At 35.8% G+C, this 18,784-nt stretch overlaps 1 protein-coding gene across 9 annotated transcripts in view; it reads left to right on the forward strand.

The window, feature by feature from the left end:
• SH3KBP1 (SH3 domain containing kinase binding protein 1) overlaps window positions 1–18,784 on the forward strand; it is a 451,877-nt gene that overhangs the window by 369,155 nt on the left and 63,938 nt on the right. For all 9 annotated transcript variants that reach the window (XM_074214287.1, XM_074214288.1, XM_074214289.1 and 6 more), the window contains 3 exons: window positions 11,876–11,927; window positions 15,492–15,572; window positions 17,726–17,885. In XM_074214287.1, the coding sequence (XP_074070388.1) occupies window positions 11,876–11,927; window positions 15,492–15,572; window positions 17,726–17,885 (293 nt within the window). The remainder of the gene's footprint in view (window positions 1–11,875; window positions 11,928–15,491; window positions 15,573–17,725; window positions 17,886–18,784) is intronic.

Genomic DNA, 18,784 nt, shown 5'->3' on the forward strand with positions numbered 1-18,784 from the left:
GTGAAATGTTAGCTGGAACATGAAGGGAGGTATTGAACCATCTGTTAAATGAAAAATTTAGAATATCTGATCTCTTAAAAACTCTTTTAGCTCTCAGTATCTTGTCTTATTTATTTATTTGGTTCTTGCATATACTTCAAGGCTATAGAAGAGTGTGCTAACCCTGAATATCAACAGTCACCACCTGTTTTCACATACTTTTAGCTTAGCTTGCATGTGCAATGTTGAATTTGCATAATTTAAATTATGCAAATTAGATGGGAAATACTAGAGGGCAGCGACCATATCTTAATTATCTTTACTTTTTGTCCTCTGGGGCCTATCTTGGACAGTGTTTTGCATGTGCCAGTTGCTTCATAAATGGCTCTGGCATAAATGAATGAGTGAATGATCAATTGATTGGTTTGAGAAAAGATATAATGACTGTCAGAGATTTTAAAAATACTTCCAGGATGACACTTCATTTTGGCAAGCACTCAGTTTATTGCATATAATTTTCCCCCTTAGTTTATAAAGCCAACGAGCCTTATATTTGTTATCAAAATCTCATTATTGTCACATCCTTATTTTATAGGAAATTTTAAGATTGAGTGACTAGAGACCATGCTGTAATTTGCCAAAAGTTGATGTTGTAATGATAATCAGAATCATTAACACATAGTCACTGTGTGGATGAGGGAATATGAAACAGTCTGCCACCAGTTTGAGACAGATGTCATCTTGTCTTGCCAATGGCTGTGGTTTAAATCACTCACTGGGGAAGCAGGAGAAATTTTTAAGATTTAGGGGGTGACAAGGGAAGCAACATTTATTCAATGAAACATTTCTTGAGCTCAGTTAAAACTGCTTAAAAATTCTTTGGTGAATTCTGATGATTTTATGCAAGGGCATGATGAATTCAAGCATTTACTCATCAACATATGGAAGTCCTGGATGTATTTCCAAGAAAGTGGTCTACAGGTTTTCTGTAGCCTGGTGGATGTCTTTGGGTCTGTGCCTAAATGATCAATGATGTGAGAGCAATGGCTTATCTCTTGTTGTACATTTTAGATTCTGTTAGCAATTTATGTTACAAGCAAGATTCTATGAGGACCTATCTTAGGTCCTGACATTAATGTGGAATTCCAGAGGCAAAAGATTTTTCATAAACTATACTAATTATGGTAGAGCAAGGTAAATTTGAGATTTTTTTTGTAAAGATTTTGAGTTCTTATGAGACCAGAAGAAAACTATTCCCCAGAATCATTCTTTCTCAGAATAGAAATCCAGGGGAAAAAATTTAGGCTTTTTTGAGAAAATAATTTCCAAAAGAGACAGAAAAGCCTGGCTCAGAAGGATAGATTGAAGAAACTGAGCAGAAAAAAAAGGCTCAGATAAGAAGAGAGCAAGTGATTCTGGTCATGTGTCCTTCAAACTGAAAGATTTTAAGCTGTAACAGTTTGATAATGACTGAATTTCCCAACTAGCTTGTAAGATTAAAATGTTTAGTTCTTCTCATTCCTCCTAAAGTAAATGTGTTTCTTGTCTATAAGAGGCATTATTTTAAAAAATAACTCATCTAGAAGATAATGTAGTTTGTGTTTATTTTATATTGATCCCATGGGTAGATAAACATTAAATATTAGCTGGTGAATGGGCTTAAGTTGTGGTCAAATCCTGAATTAATGCCTTTGTTAAAGTCTTATCTCTTTGTTAAGACTTGGAAGCGATCCCAGAGGCCAACCCATAAAATGAACTGAGAATCTCCTTTTAAAAATGCCCAATATGTGGTCTGTCATCCTGCCTTTGTTTGAAGAGAACTATGGTCTCCTGAGTAGTAATATGTGTCTCCCTCAGTTTCCCTATCTATAAAATGGAGATAGCTCCTAACCTCCCAGGATTGTGTTGTTAAGATAAGATGAGATAGTATTTGCAAAGCACTTTGCAAATCTATAAATGCTAGGCTTTATTAGTAGTAATAATAATGTTATTATAATTTGATCATTTCAGTTTTTTTCTGCTTCTATCAAGCTTAAATTTGCCTCCTGGCAACCTCTACCCATTGCCCCTAGTTTTCTTTCTGGGACCAAGTGAAACAAGTCTAATGCCTCTCCAAGTTATATCCCTTCAAATACTTGCTGGGTAGCAATCCTGTACCTCCCAGACTAAACATCCCCATTTCCTTCAGGAAATCTCCTAGAACTAATCTCAAGACCTTCCACCATCTCGATTGTCCTCCTAAGAACACTTTGATTGTCCTCCTAAGAACACTTCCTACTTTCCCTAGACTCTTTCTAAAATGAGACTCAGATCTCAATATTCTAGATCTTGTCTGATCAAGTTAGACATAGAGTAGACAACCACCTCCCTAGAGGAGCTTTGTGACCCTCAATGCATTTTAGCATAAAGTTAACATTCTTGGCTGCCTTGATGTTGTGTTACTTTGACATAGCAATCTACTATAATCCCAAGTTTTATTCTGTCACATTGTTCTATCCATGTTTTTATGTATATATGTTTTATCTGTCCTATTAGACTGCTGGTCTCTTGAAGTCAGCAACAACCATATTCTTTTTTTTCTTATATCCCACACTAGGACTTCCACAATATTAGCCATCCTGTACTAGATTTGTAAGGTTCTCAAGGTCAGGGCTTGATTTTACTTAACCCTATATTGCTCCCAACACCCTAGTAGGATGTGTTGCCCACACAAAGACAAGCACTTAAAATTTTATTGAATAAATAAATATATAATAAATACTCCACCAATTCATTATTGGTGAAATTGAGAAAGGACCTAGTCCCCCTGGAAAACAATTTGAAATTATACTAGAAAACTAATCAATGCCATAGCTAAGTATATACACAAAGGAAGTCGAAGATCCCATATATACTAGCATATTTAACAATGGAACTTTTTATGATAGCAAACTGAGTACACCTCCATTTGAGAAAAGTCGGACAAATTCTGTTATATATGAGTACACTATGAGAAATGACAAATAAGAATTTAGAGGCACTTGGTAAGGTTTGTACAAGCTAACAAAACAAAATAAGCAAAGCCAGAAGAATCATTTACTAAAGGACCACAGCATTTTAATAAAAGAGAATAAGTAACCTTGAAAGAAAGCAGACTTTTGATAAATGGAGTGATTTCAGAGCAGTAATGGTGTGAACAAAACTTCCTCCTTTTAGCAGAGAGGATATGAGCCATTGGGAAGAATGAGGCATACTTTGTTAGACATGGTCAGTGGGGTGTTGATTCATTTTGTTTAATTATGCTTTATTATAGAGGAGTGCTCTTTGGATCAGAGAGTCACTTAGACTAGTAGGAAGTGACAAAATATTTTTTTAAAAGGAAAGCATTATGTTTTTGTTTTTTTAAGGAGAACTAAGGTTTGCTTAATATAAAATGAAATGGTGAAAAAAAATACTGAATTTGGAGCCAAAGGACCTAGGTTCAAGTGTCAGTTTCACTATTTATTGGGTTTGTGACCTTGGGTAAGTCACTTTAGTCCTATAAGCTTTAGTTTCCTCATCTATTTAAAAATAATAATAATAAATAATACTGTTTACCTCACAGAGTTACAGTAAATTGTAAGAAGCTAAGCAACTGCAACTTATTATTGTTGATTAGAACCTCACTTTCATTCCTTTCCTTTGTCTTTTTTATTATCTCTACGTCTCCAGACTATGTTGTGCAAACAGTTTACAGAAGGGAGAGACAGACTGCTCTTGCTTAGAAGATGGGAGAGACTGTCCCCATTCTTGTTCTTTTGCTGAGTATGCCTTTGTTTTTCCTCTTTTCTGTGTCTGCAGTGACTTCTTTTCCCTTCTTTTTTCCTTTTTAATTTCTATCCCATCTTTCTGTTCAAATGCTAGCTCCCCCATGAAGTCTTCCTTGACTTCACCTATGCAACAACAATGACCTTCCATGTTGGACCTCAGATGATACTTTGACAACCCTATAATGCAATTATACATTATTTATGCATTTTATGCATAAATTTATACATTTATATATTATATAATAGTATATGTTATACTCTCCAGACTCTTGTTCCAGAAATCTTGGTGTGGTTTTAAATTATTAAATGATTGTTGATTGATTGATTAATTGACTGATAGATCGATTAAAGCTTAAAAGCACACTGAGACTTTGGATATATCCTCATTTGTGTCTTGTTCCTGTGCCTGATTGTGGAAACTCCATAAGGAGAGACCTTGCTTCTCCATTTCCTTACATTTCTTCTTGGGTCTAGCACAGATCTTTGCATACAGTATGCTCTTTTTTTGGTTTTTGCAAGGCAATGGGATTAAGTGACTTGCCCAAGATCACACATCAGATGCTCTTTAGAACAAAGTCATTGAGACTTCACTAGGCATGAATCCAAGTAGTAACACAAAATTTATATACAAATCCTGCCTTGCTGAATAAGAAAGTAATTAGGGCAGTAAGGACAAAAGACATTGAACAGAGAAATCTGTGGTAAAATACTGCAGCAAGAATCTCCTATAAATCTTCACATTCCTCAAAATAAATCAAAAACTAATAGAGCTTCCTGGAATAAGTTGATTTTTTTCCTGAAATCCCAAAATGTAACCTGATAGAGGAGTTGGGTAAGCATCTGAGGTTGGATTTGAACACAGGTCCCCCTGACTCCAGGGCCGGTGCTCTATGCACTGTACCACTTAGCTGCCCCTACTGTGTAGTCTTTTTTTTTTTTAAGGTTTTTGCAAGGCAAATGGGGTTAAGTGGCTTGCCCAAGGCCACAGAGCTAGGTAATTATTAAGTTTCTGAGACCGGATTTGAGCTCAGGTACTCCTGACTCCAGGGCCAGTGCTTTATCCACTGCGCCACCTAGCTGCCCCCACAGTGTACTCTTAATAAATGTTTCAATAATGAATAAATAAATGAATGACAAAAGACAGCAAAGACCCCATCTTTCAGGTGGTTCACAAGGGAGGGAGAAATTTGCCCCAAAATCACATAGATAGCAAGTGGCAAAGGTGCTCTGACTATAGATACAGAATTCTATTCTCTGCTCCATACTATTTCTTTTTCCTTTATGAAAGCCTTAGTTTCCTCACCTGTAAAATTAGAAGACTGAATTCTGTGAACTCCAGGACCTTTTTCAGCTTTAACATTATACATTTTTTGTCTGTCTACAAATAGCACCTGCAGAAGGCAGCTGGGCTGAAAATAGTACAGTATTCTTTTTACATATTATCAAAGTTGGCAGTAGGGGAAAGCTGACTAACTGGAGAGAGAGAGTACTATCTGTTTCCAAGAGCATATGATTTTTAAAATTTGCCCAAGATTAAAAAATGTCACAAAACCTTCAGAAACCAGGTTATAATCTATAACTGTAACTCTTTAAGAGGGTCATTATTGGCATAAGCTATTGTAACTTACCCAACTCCTCTATCAGGTTACATTTTGGGATTTCAGGGAAAAAAAATCAACTTATTCCAGGAAGCTCTATTAGTTTTTGATTTATTTTGAGGAATGTGAAGATTTATAGGAGATTCTTGCTGCAGTATTTTACCACAGATTTTTCTGTTCAATGTCTTTTGTCCTTACTGCCCTAATTACTTTCTTATTCAGCAAGGCAGGATTTGTATATAAATTTTGTGTTACTACTTGGATTCATGCCTAGTGAAGTCTCAATGACTTTGTTCTAAAGATGAGTCAAGGCAGAAAGTCAAGTCAACAAACCTTTATTAAACAAAGTGCTTGAGCACTTTGGGGTACAAAGAAAGACCAAAAAACCAAGCCCTAAAATAAAACCAACTGTCCCTGATCTTAAGAAACTCATAGTCTAAGGAGGGGAAACAGCCTGTAAATAACTATAGACAAACTAGATAGAGAGAGAGAGATAGGCACACACACACACACACACACACATACACATACACACACAAACACACATTCATATAAATGATAAATTGGAGATGATCTCAGGAGGGGAATACGCTGGAATTAAGGAGAATCAGGAAACACCATGTGTAGACAGCTTGATTTTTAAATAATTTTAATGAAAAGAAAGCAAAATACCCATAATCAAAATTTTCTGTTTGAAAGGCATATTGAAGAAGGTAGACACAGTTAAATTTTAATAAGCTAAAGAAAATGAAGTGTGACTCCAGAAGAAAACAAAAGAAAACAAAACTGCAAGGCATTCAAATAAGCAAACCAGGCACCTGGCCAAAAGTTAATCGGGCATGGAGGCAATACAGACAGTTCACCCACAGCCTTAATCCTGCCTTTTCAGGACTTAAGTCCAGCTGCTTCACCATGGTCTTCCTCTGCAACAGCTTGGGCTCCAAAGAAAGATCACATTTTGCTCATATAGCAATCTGGAAGCCATCAGCTTTATTACATTCTCTCTACATGCACACACACACACACACACACACACACACACACCTTCTGACTTTCATCTCTAACATTCCTCATCCTCTAGTGTGGCTCTGTGCCTTGACCTGTCACATTTTGTGCTGTTTCTATTTATGCCAAATATGACCCGGCAATGAGGGCTCCCCTTGGCAAAGAAATGGTAAAGACTCGTGATGGGTTTTAATTTAAGTCTTTGTCATTTTATGCTAGGATTCATGCTCTAATCAAGATGAGACTCTTGTAAAGGGCAGAAACAGTAAGTGATGAACCAGACACAAAAAGGACATTGAACATTGAAGGGGTGACGATTGTTAGGGCGAGGCTAGACCTGACCTTAGATGCAGCTGGCTGCTGAGAAAGTGGCATTATTTTTTTCCTTCGGCCAAATCACTTCCTCAATTCTCTTAAAGACAGGTTTATCAGGCAGAGTTTCAACACCAGTTTTTGACATAGACAACACACATATACATGCTCATTTTAATTTATAGAGGTAATAAGAGAAGCTGACTGTAAAGAATTCTCTAGGACCTGCTACGATTGAATTCTTTTACATTCTTCTATAGAATGCTTTACAAACAAAACACAATGAGGGAAGCCCATGAAGCAATGGTGGACTTGGGATTCTGTCACAATTCTTATGCTTTGACCTTGGCCAGCTCAGTTGGGGGCCTCTCTTTCCTCATCAGTAAAATGAAGGGGGTTCAGCTGCATGACCTCAAAAGTTTTCCTCCTGGGTCCATATCCATGATCTTGTACTCTAACTTTATTTTCAGAACAACCCCATAAGGTAAAACCAGTGGAGGTAGTATTTTCTGCCGTTTTTACAATTGAGGAATCTTGATTCCAAATTTAGTGCTCTTTTCACCCAATACCTGCAGACGAGAAGGATAGAGAGACAAGAAGAACAGCAAAAGGAGGAAGTATTACAGGAGAAGTAAGTGAAAAGGGAGAAGGGAATAAGGCAAGGGGAGAAGGGGAAAAAAAATCATTTATACAGTGTCCAGTATAGGGCAGGCACTATGCTAACTCCTCTTTACAAATATTAATCTCATTTGCTCTCCACAACAACCCTGGGAGAGAAATGTGTTTTTATCCCCACTTCACAATTATGGAGACTGAAGCAAATAGATTATTTGACTTGCCTAAGGTCACACAGTTAGTAAATATCTTGAACTTGAATTTGAATTTCCTGACTTCAGACCCAGCTGGGAGTTCATTATCTTGCTTAGTCACTTCTAGAAAATGCATCCAGTTAATTTCTCATTTTCTTGTTGAAAAGGATAAATGAAGAGGAAAAGTTGATCAAATTGAGATAGTTTATAGGCAGAGGAATGTGACATTGTGAAGACATAGCTATATCATCATTTCTTTTGAATGCCAGTTCTTCAGTGTCACTTGGAATGATGAAGAATTGAGTGGACAGTCACCTCACTTTTCTTTCTATCATTTTTCCTTCCTTTGTTCCTTCCTTTGTTCCTTCCCTCTACGCCCCCTTTTTTTCTATTTTTTAGATTGACATTTTATTATATTTTTTCCAATTACATGTTAAGAAAGTTTTTCAGCATGCATCCATTTACATATTTATAAGTTACACAATTTTTTCCACCCTCCTCCCCCCCCCCCCCATTGTCAGAGATGAACAATTTAGGGAATCTTGTACTTGTGCATTTGTGTTTAATATGTTTACATATTAAATTTTTGTATATGAGGAATTAAAAATAAGGGGGAAATAAAGAAAACCTTGGGATAGGAAGGAAAAACATAAGAGAAATTTTTTAAAAAGTGAACATTGTGGGGGCGGCTAGGTGGCGTAGTGGATAACACACTAGCCCTGGAGTCAGGAGTACCTGGGTTCAAATCCGGTCTCAGACACTTAATAATTACCTAGCTGTGTGGCCTTGGGCAAGCCACTTAACCCCATTTGCCTTGCAAAAACCTAAAAAAAAAAGTGAACATTGTGTTCATTTAGACTCAGTGGGTTTTTTGTTTTGTTTTTTTGGTTTTGTTTTTCCTCTAAAGATCTCTCACAGTTGTCCTAGCTCTCTGAACTGCTGAGAGGAGCTGCATCCATCAAGATTAATCAGCTCACAAAGTTATAATGTTCTCTTGGTTCTGCTCCCTTTGCGCAGCATCAGATCCTGTAATTCATTCCTTGTTTCTCTTGAGTCCAACCATTCGTTTCTTATAGAACAATAATATTCCATAACATTCATATACCATAACCTATTCAACCATTCCCCTATTGATGGGCATCCCCCCAATTCTTTGCTACTCAACTAGAGCTACTATAAATATTTTTTGAACATGTAGGACTTTCCCCATTTTTAAAGAATTCTCCTAGCTATAGGCTTAGAATTGGAATTGCTGGATCAAAGGGTATGAACAGTTTTATTGTTCTTTGGGCATAGTTCCATATTGCTCTTCAGAATAGTTGGATTAGTTCACAATTTCTTTTTTCTTTATTTCCTCCCTTCTTTCCTCTTGTTCTGCTTTTTCATTCTCTCTCCTTTCTCTCTCTCTTTTTCTTTCTTTCTCTCATTCTTTCTCTTTCTCACTTTTCTTCTCTCTCTTTCTCTTCCTTTCTTTCTCTTCCTTTCTCTTTCTCTCTTCCTTTGTTTCTTTCTTCCTTCCCTCCTTCCTTCCTTCCTTTCTTTTCTTTTCTTTCTTCCTTTCCTTTCTTTCTTCCCAGTGATTTCATTTTTGAAGGGAAATCATTCATTCCCTGTATCAAGAGGTTCCATAAGAATAGGGGCATTCCCTTTTACATTCATCTTCATACCTAGCATAGACCCCTCCCTACAGGTCTTAAGTACTCAGAAAACTCAATCTAATGAGTGAATAATAGATATCTTTTAAGTATCTACTTTATGTACCCATCAGTGTTTGAACTTTAAAATCTTACAGTGATTTTGCAGATTGATAGCTGAATGGTTAATAACAGAAAGGAACATGAATTGACAGTTATGGAGCTGGGAGAAAAATTGGAGAAATCAGTGTCTAGAACATAGTAAGCACTTACCAAGTGAGTACTTGGCCCTTAGGCAGAACAGAGACCCAACATCCTTATTTTGCAAGTCTCCCAAGGTGTATGTATTCTACAACCTCAAAGCTCTAAAGAAGTAGGGATCATGTCTCTTCTTTATTTGGCCAAAGTCTTGTTCAGTTTTTTGGCACATGCTTAATAAATGTTTGCTGAAATGAGTCTTTCCTAACAAACTAGTGAAAAAAGCATTACTCAATATCAGAAAGTTCTTCCTTATTTCTATTTTAAACCATTCACGTTATATTCTCTTGATCTGCACTTTGTAAGATGGGAATGGATGATTATGATTGTAACTGTAGCAGATCTTCAAATTGAAGACTTCTTAAGCTGCCCCTCAGTATCCTTTTCTCTAGTCTAAATAAACCCAGATGCCTTAAAGTTTTATTTCTAAATCAGAGGTATTAAACACAAGACTGAAATACAACCTACAACATTCCTAAGTAAAGCCTGAACCAAGCTCAAAGGTAATTGGAAAATATTTAACAAAATAAATTAAGGAAAAAAGTAGAACATAGTGTGTATCTCTCCAAAATGAGGAAGAGTCCTCACTGAATTCTGGGCAGAGTTTGTCAACATGGACAACAAGTACGTCTATTTATATTGCTCTAGGTGAAGAACTATGCAGGTCTGCATTTGAGGGAGGGGGCTCCAAGCCAAGATGGAGGCTCTTAATTATACATGACCTGAAATGTCACTTAATGGCTTGTGCAGTCAAAAGATGCAACTCCTCATGTAAGGTGTGCAGAGGAAGAGGCAGAGAGGGAAGTTACATCAGACATTCTAGTAAAAGACCTTTAAAGTTGGGGCAGCTTGCTGGTGCTGTGAATGGAGTACCAGTCATGAAGTCAGGAGAACCTGAGTTTAAATTTGACCTCAGTACCTTGATACTTAATAGCTGTATGACCTTGGGCAAATCACTTAACCTCATTGCCTCACAAAACATTTTTTAAAAAAGACTTTCGAAGCAATGGGGATCGTTAGAAGGACTCTTCAAGGAATTAAGAATGCAAATTTTTATCCTTTTTACTCTTGGGGGATTCTCCTATGTAAGCTTTTCAATTGCTAAGTCCACCCATGTTCTTCAGAAATTGTGATGTATACAATAGGAGCTCCTGATTCTATTTGAATTTGGCAACCCTGCTCTAGATATTTCCATCTCAGATCTGCCATCTGGGTGGAATTTATCCATTTCAACTTTTTCATAGCCTAGGTTATCTATCGTCTTTATGCCAAGTAGTATATGATATAGACCAGCTGAAGAGAGCATAATTAATCATGGTTGACAATTGTGACATAAGAAGCTTGGATTAGCATGGAACCAAGCAAGGGTAGCTTTGGTTCACTGGAAGGACTTGGTTTAAATCCAGCTCAGCTATTCATTTATTATCTGTGGGGCCTCAAAGTCCCTTATCTCCTCTGGACCCCATTTTCCTCATCTCTCAGATAAGGTATTTGAGCAAGAGGAACTCAAAGATCCCGTTTAGCTTTCTAAGTCCTACAGCTCAGTCCTAAACTACTAGACCTTGCTAGGCTACTGAGAAAAGTAGTGATATTCCCAAAAGGGACTTGAGATGCATAAGAGAATGCTTTTCTTCCATCATTAATGAATTTTGTCTTTGAGAGTTTTCTTGTTCCAGAGTTGTCCATCTTTTCTCCTTTGCTTGAGTATTGTAATTATACAGTGGTGCCCATTCTTAATTGTCTGTTCACTGAATTGTTTGCTGTTTGCCAACCTGACCATCTCCCCCTCTGCGAATGCTTTTTCTTTGGAAGTAGTTCAACAAAGGTTATTACTGACTGCATGACTACTTTCCTTTGTGTCTGCCAAAAAAATAATAATAGATGAAAGAAAAACAAATAACAGCTGATGTGGAAAAATCCATTTTGTCTTATCAAGAGTGGCAGGGGGTAGAGCTCCTGGGTGGATGAGCCTCCCAAATGGAATAACAGCTATAGAGTGACAAGAAACATAGGGATAGAAATTTGACACTGATCCCGTACCCATACCCACCCTCACCAGCATTTCCTTTGGAGAAGACCCACAGTTAGAAGATTTCAGCTCCTACGGTACCTATGGATCTTTTCAAATGGTTCTCTTATTCACCTGATTAAATCTTAATTGCAAATTCTATTTTGGTGGTGGGTGCTTTGTGCATGTTGGTTTCATGCCATTTTTGCTGAGCCTTCTGGCTTTTCCAGAAGACTGCTACACATTTAGAAATAGAGAAACGGTATTGCATTTGTCAATTGGAGTTTTGTTTTGCAGGCTGAATTTATTTTAGCACTTGTGTGAGATGCCAAAGACTCACATCCCTAGAGAGTGGATTGCTCAATTTTTTTGTGGCTCTTTGGTATTGTCCAAACTGTAATAAGGAAACAATGCCTGTAGTTCTGAAAGGAGTAAATGGGTTTGCCAACAGTCTCATGTTTTGTGTTTTTGATTAATTTTTCAGAGACCTAAGAAACCACCACCTCCATCAGCTCCTGTCATCAAACAAGGGGCAGGTAATGTGCCTTTCAATTTTGTTATCAAATTATTTTTCTGTTTTCTTTTTATGAGAATATATTGGAATAGACATTTATGAGGAACCTGCCTAATGTGCCAGGCAATTTTACAAATATTAAGTCATTTAATCCTCACAATAAGTTAGGTATTGTTATTTTTCTCCATTTTACATTTGAAGAAACTGAGGCAAGCAGGTTAAACAACTTGCCCAGAATGACACAGCTAATAAGTATCTTTAGCTGGATTTGAATTCAAATATTTCCAATTCTACCACTTAGAGAATAGTGTCAGACATATAATAGGCATTTAATAGATGTTTATTGATTGATTGCCTCCAAGCCCAGCATTCTATCCATTTGCCCGCAACTGGTTGCCTTGCTCTCCCCAGATAGCCTTGAAAACAGTCATGATTTAAAATGGATTTGTCAATCTGAGCAATTATAATTTAAGAAAGGCTACTGATTCAAATAGCAGTAAAAAAAAAAATTAACACTTATTTCTGGTTGCTGTTTGTTTAACTTCTGGAACAAAATGTCCATCAATAATTCCCCATGAGAGAGGATAAAAGTTACCATACTAGAAATAATACTGTGGGTGAAATTTATGATTCCTTCTAATGTTTGCCAAGTGATTTATTTATATTTTCACGTGATCTCCTCAACAAATTTTAATAAAATAAGAATTACAGTTATTATCAAAAAAAGAAATAAGCCCAGGGAGATGGAATGATTTGCCAGTGATTGTTCAGTGAAGAAATAAGAGGTAGCATTTGAGCCCAAGTGTCTTAGGATCAAAAAATCCAAACATTCATTCCTTATGTATCACACTGCCAGGAAAAGTAAGTGACATGGGATAAATCATTTTCCTTCACTAACTGTAAAGTAAGAGTTTTAAACTACGTGATCTTCAAGTTCCCTTTCAATTCTGATTCTCTATTTTCCCTTGTCTTCTATCTAGCAAAAGGAATTCCCATTTTTTTCATACAATGTGAATTGGTTTAGTTAATAATTCTGCCCATATGTTGTGGAAAGGCTCATTGTGTGTCTGGGGGGAACACAGGTTTTGTTTTGTGCAAACCTGTGATTTCATTGGTCGAGGCAAATTCATTGAGAAAATTCCCTTTCTCAATAGAGATCATCTCTTTTGTAAATTGCAGTCTAGGATTATTACCCAAAGCAATGAGATTGTGATTTTTCCCAATATGTGTCAGAAGATAAACTCAAATCCATCTTCTTTATTCAAATTCATCTTTTTTCCCCTCCCAAACCCATGTTCTTGATCCCAGATGCTATATCATTCTTCCTCCCTCCTTGTTGAAAAACAAATGAATTTAAAATCTCTTTTTTATTTACTTCTGAGGTTCCTTTGTGCTCCTCTTTTGTATCTTCATTCCCTCCAAAAATTTTTTCTAGCAGTAGTGACTTAGTGTCCTGATTGGTCATCTTGAAAAGACTCCAATTTATGTGTTGCTTAGACTAGACCCTAATGTGTCAGTATTGTTTAGTCTTTGTAGATTAGGATTGTAGAGGACTCAGAAAAACCAGTACTAGGAGCTGGAATGTCATCTCAGTGTGATCGGTTAAAGATGCTATTATTTTGATACACAATAAATTCTCAAGCATAGAAATGGTGCTGTATATTTGACCCAATAAAATTATCTTTATAAAACAAACCCAAAACCACATAAGAAATACATTATTTTTGAATAAATCATCAAATTATGCTTACTACCAATAAAGCTCAAGACTGATATTTGCAAGAGAGAGTTTGTTTTCCCCAGCATTTTCAATTTACCTTTCAGTCACTCACTGATTATTCTGTTTGTTATATATTAAGAGGCAATTTAAAGCCATTCTTTAGAGGACAAGTGCCACAATATGGCATGATACCGGAAGACTTTCTGACTTAATCCAAGCCTCTTTCCCATTTCCTTGGTCACAGCTGATAATTAAAAAAGATTAAAACCTGAAATGTGGTGCTAATTAGATCTATTTTATTGCCATCCTTCTTGGCATGGAACAGTTTAACTTTGCCACCTAGTGGCTATTGTATTGTAAATAGTTTATTGGGTTAAAATTATGCTAGTCCATTTGATTTTTTTTTCTAAAAGCAATCAGAGTCATGGCAGGGATGAGGGGAGATGGGAAAAAGGAGAGAAAGAGGAGGATAGGTGGAGGAAAGGAGAGGGAGAGAAAGAGAGAGAATGAATGAGAATATGAATATGAATATATGTGGAGACAATTATCTGTGCAGCAAAGGGAAGACCAGAATATTCTTAAATTTTGAGTTTAGGCTTAGCTTCCCTTTGTGATCTTCCTTTAGTATCCTTAATATCTTCTTCCCTCAAGATCGTTCCTGAGTTATTTATTTTTATTCATGACCAAAGTTATTAGAAAAACTAAATTTTGTGGTACCAGGCAGATTTTTAGGGTTGGATAATTGAGAGGGACTCCTACTGTTATGATTGTCTTCTTTAGAAATAAGATAGCTATATTTTATTATTCATAGGCATCATTATCCACATTTTACAGATGAGGAAACTGAATCTTAAAGGGGTGACTTGCCTATTAAGTTAACATGACTACTAAATAGTAGATATGAGACATGTCTTCAGACTCCTAATTTAGTATTCTTGCCAAGGTCATTTAGATGAAAAGTGCTAAATGAAAAAAAAGTTTTAATTTGTAATTTGATGTAAAATTAAGAGTATTGAATTTGGAGCCTCAGTATCCAAATTAAAAACTGCACTATGTTACTAACAATCTATGTGACTTTGGCCAAATCCCTTTCCCTTTCTTGGCTTTTGTTTCTAGTTCTATGAAACAAGGTGGTTGGACTGGATGCCCTCTAATATGCCTTTTAGCTCTAAATTCCAAGACCTTTCTCCTTCTCTCCCCTCCCCCCAAAATCCCTCTGGAGTCCATTGACCTTCTGATGTTTTATTCCTCTTTGGATAACTGGCTCAACAGAGGGAGTACATAACTAAGTGAGCAACTTTCACTCAAAGAATGCAGTCACTGGTGTTTCCTTTTATTTGTAAGAAACAATCACAGTCTTCTTAGTTAAAAGTAGAATGTACCTATTGCTATACTTTCAAAACTTAATGCTTGAGAACTAATCATTCAAGGCAGAATGACTTAAGGGAGAATTCCCTTATAGTCTCTCTATATTTTCTTTCTTAAAAATGGAATTTAAGGCCTTATGAATTTTCTGTTTAGCAATGTAGCATGGTATCAAACTATTCCATTATTTTCCAACAACTTTGGGATTATAGCATCACTGCTCTATTATTTGATTCTAAATTGAAAATATATTAAAAGGGGAGATCTTGAGGGTTAAATATCAGAAATTATTTGTAGTTCTATTAGTTCTATAAATCAAGGGCACACTAAATTCTTTAGATGAAAACTGGCCACAAAGTAATTTTTAAACAGTTCAGATTCTCTAGATAATTGAAAATAATACATTTCATGAACGTTCGGGCCATAATTTACTACAAATGACTTAAAATACTGGCTTGTTTAGTAAGTAGCATCAGTACTAATATATTGTTTTTACAATAGGAACAACAGAACGAAAGCATGAAATTAAAAAGATACCTCCTGAAAGACCAGAAACTCTTCCAAACAGAACAGAAGAAAAAGGTATGGAATTAATTCTCTATTGGCCTTTTTCAGAGTGGTGGAGGAAGGGAAAAATTCATCACTGATTTGTTCAGAGATATTTGGTGATTTTGCTTTTCCTTGGTAATGTGTTGATGCCTCTAATAAGAATGTGAACTCTATGACATCAAGGATGGTCTTTTTCTTTATTTCATAAATCCCTAGAATTATCACACAGTTGTTTCTTAATAAGTATTTATGACTAACAACTTTTTTTTTAGGAATCATGTCTTGGTAAATAGAAGAAAATTCTGTAATTAATCTTTAAGCATGAACTTCTCAAGCTCTCTGGTAGAACGTTAATTATTTCTAGATTATAAGGTTCTTGAAGGCAGGGAACCCTATTTTACACTAGTTGGTATCTCTCCATACTGCTTAGCTCATTTTTTTTCATATATTGCTGGTTTAGTAAATGTTGAATGGGTGATCCTTTGAATGGATTTTGAAAGTTCAGCTGGTTAGATACTAATACTATTGAGACAAAAATCGCATGTTCAAGTACCATTTTTGCTATATCTACTCAAGGACAACTTTGTATAGCATTTTTTTCTTAATTATATTTTATTTTTTCAATGAATAAACACTTGTTTTCTTTCTTCACACCTCTTTACAATGAAAAAAAGAAAAGAAAAAACAAAATCTTTGTAACAAATAATAGTTTTGCTTTTCAAAGGGCTCCCACACATATCCTTAGCCTCATTTGTTTCTCACCATAACCCCATGAGAAGGTACAATAGCTGCTTATATCACTGTTTTGCAGCTGAAGAAGCTTAGGTTCTAAGAGATGAATTCAAGGGGATTTCAGCTTTAAAAGTAGACATTTATACACAATTGTATAATGCTATATTATTCTATATTTAATTGTATAATTATAAATCTATATTGAAATATAATTTATCATAATATTTGATATTACATTAATATATATATGATATAATATTAGACAGCCAGAATTATCACTCTTGTGAAACATCAACTTTTAATGCCTTAATGTTAGCTTTTTATATATTAAATGCTATTTAAATTAAATATTATTTTAATATTAAATATTATCTACCTTCCAAAGGTTTTACCAAAGGATAAAATTATCATTAAATTGTTCACGTTTATTCCCATAAAAAGTAATTTGAAAAAATGGCAGAGACAAAAACCTGTGTTGAAAAAAATCAGTAAATATTTATTCAGTAACTAATCTTTGTAGGTCACCGTTTTGAATGCTCTGTCTTGGAAAAATAAAAAGTTATCTATCCAAAGTAGCTGATTCAGGGCACAATGACTTTGCTCTCTTATTACAATGAATTCTGTACAACGAATAATCCTACACAGATCTAGGCTAGTTTGTCATCCAATATTAAGGAAAGAACTTGATAGCATTAACAAAACAGATGGTAAAATGCCCAAATCACCTGCCAAATAGCTGAAATGGTCCTAAATCAGGAAGACTTGACTTCAAATCTCACCTCACAAAACTGACTAGTTATCTTACCTCTGTTTGCCTCAGTTTTCTTACCTGTAAAATGGGGATAATAATGATTTCTGCCTCCTAGATTATTGTTAGAATCACTTGAAATGTTAAGAGCTTGGCAATGTGTCTAGCTCTTAGTAGGTGCTATATAAATTCTAGCTAATCATTTTTATATCATATAAGCATGTAATATGATTATAGACTGCCTTTATTATTATGAAAGATATACTTTTATTCATTGACCTTGCTATGAAATTTGTTAAAATGAGATTAATAATAGAGAAAATTTCTCTCTGGTACAGAGTTTCTGAACTTTAAAAAAGATCCTTTAAAAAAGAGATATTTTTAATAATCATTTCAATATGATTAGTTTCTTTTGTAATCCTGATTTATATTCTGAGAAGAATTCATAGGCCTTACCAAATTGACCAAAGGAATCCATGGCACAGAAAAGGTCAGGAACCGCTGCTCTGGTGTTAAAGACTGGGCCTAGGGAAGACCAAAAAAAAGGAAATTATGCTTATCCAATTCCTTACCTTAGCTCTTTGAACATAAGCAATCATTTATTTGCCTAGTTCTCATGTAAGGGAAAAAAATACTGTTAAGTGCTTAAAACATACATTTCCTAATGGAGATATTTTCTTTGTGAATTTTTAAAAATGATTTAAAGAAAGACCAGAGAGAGAGCAAAAACTGGATTTACAGAAGCCTTCTGTTCCTGCTATCCCTCCAAAGAAACCTCGACCACCCAAGACGAATTCCCTCAGCAGACCTGGCGCATTGCCCCCAAGAAGACCAGAAAGACCAATGGTGCCTGTGACACACAACAGGTATTCAGACTATTTCTTTAGATGGTGTCTGGGATTTTAGTTATCATTCTCCTTAGTGCAGAACTTAAGAGTCAACCATCTCTCTCCGTTCCACAGTCTCAGGGAGATGTGGCAAGGTCAGAAGAGATGAGGAAGGGCATGCTCTCTTTCTCCCTATTCCTTTCCTCTCCTCCCTTCTTCCCCTTCCCTCCCTCTCCAAGCCTCCATTTAAGATTTCAAGGGTTTTGGGAATTAAGCATAAATTCCTTCTGCCAATGAGAAGCTGCAGTTCTTTTGAACCTTATGGTCTTAAAGAGTTATCTGGTATGCTAAAAGATTAAGTAGCTTGCCATGCTGGTCTTATGACTAATATGTGTTTAAAAAAAAAACCAAAACTAGGTTCAACCCAGTTCTTTTAAGACCAGCCCCACCCTGTGACACTGTGTATATCATGGTGGGTTGAGTTTTTTTTGTTTGTTTTTTTCCAGACCCACATATGATTTATTGATGTTAGGAACTCTTCTAGACCCACACGTGATTTCTTTGATGTTGGGAACTCTTCTCTCACAACACTTTCAATTTTGGTCTATCTTTAGAATGGCTACAAATGCAGAACCTATACTGGATTTCTTTCTATGGTGGGGGGAGAGAGAAATTGTAAATAAAAAAGACTCCTATTACCACTGCAGATTGTCATCTCCTTATAGTTTGAGAGACTTTTGTATTGTTCAATTCAACACTCATTTCCTTGGAGTGGGCTTGACTTTTACTAATGCAAATCACAGCCCCTCATGAATTGCTGTGACCTAGTGACCCTTTTTCTTGTGCTGAACCTCTGCAGACTTATCTGGGCCAATCCTTTGATGGCAGAGAGACAATGTCAATCACTAGTTAATCAGTACAGTGTTACAAGAAGCAGT

This window comes from Macrotis lagotis, chromosome 1 (assembly GCF_037893015.1).
Source record: "Macrotis lagotis isolate mMagLag1 chromosome 1, bilby.v1.9.chrom.fasta, whole genome shotgun sequence".
NCBI lineage: Eukaryota > Metazoa > Chordata > Mammalia > Peramelemorphia > Peramelidae > Macrotis > Macrotis lagotis.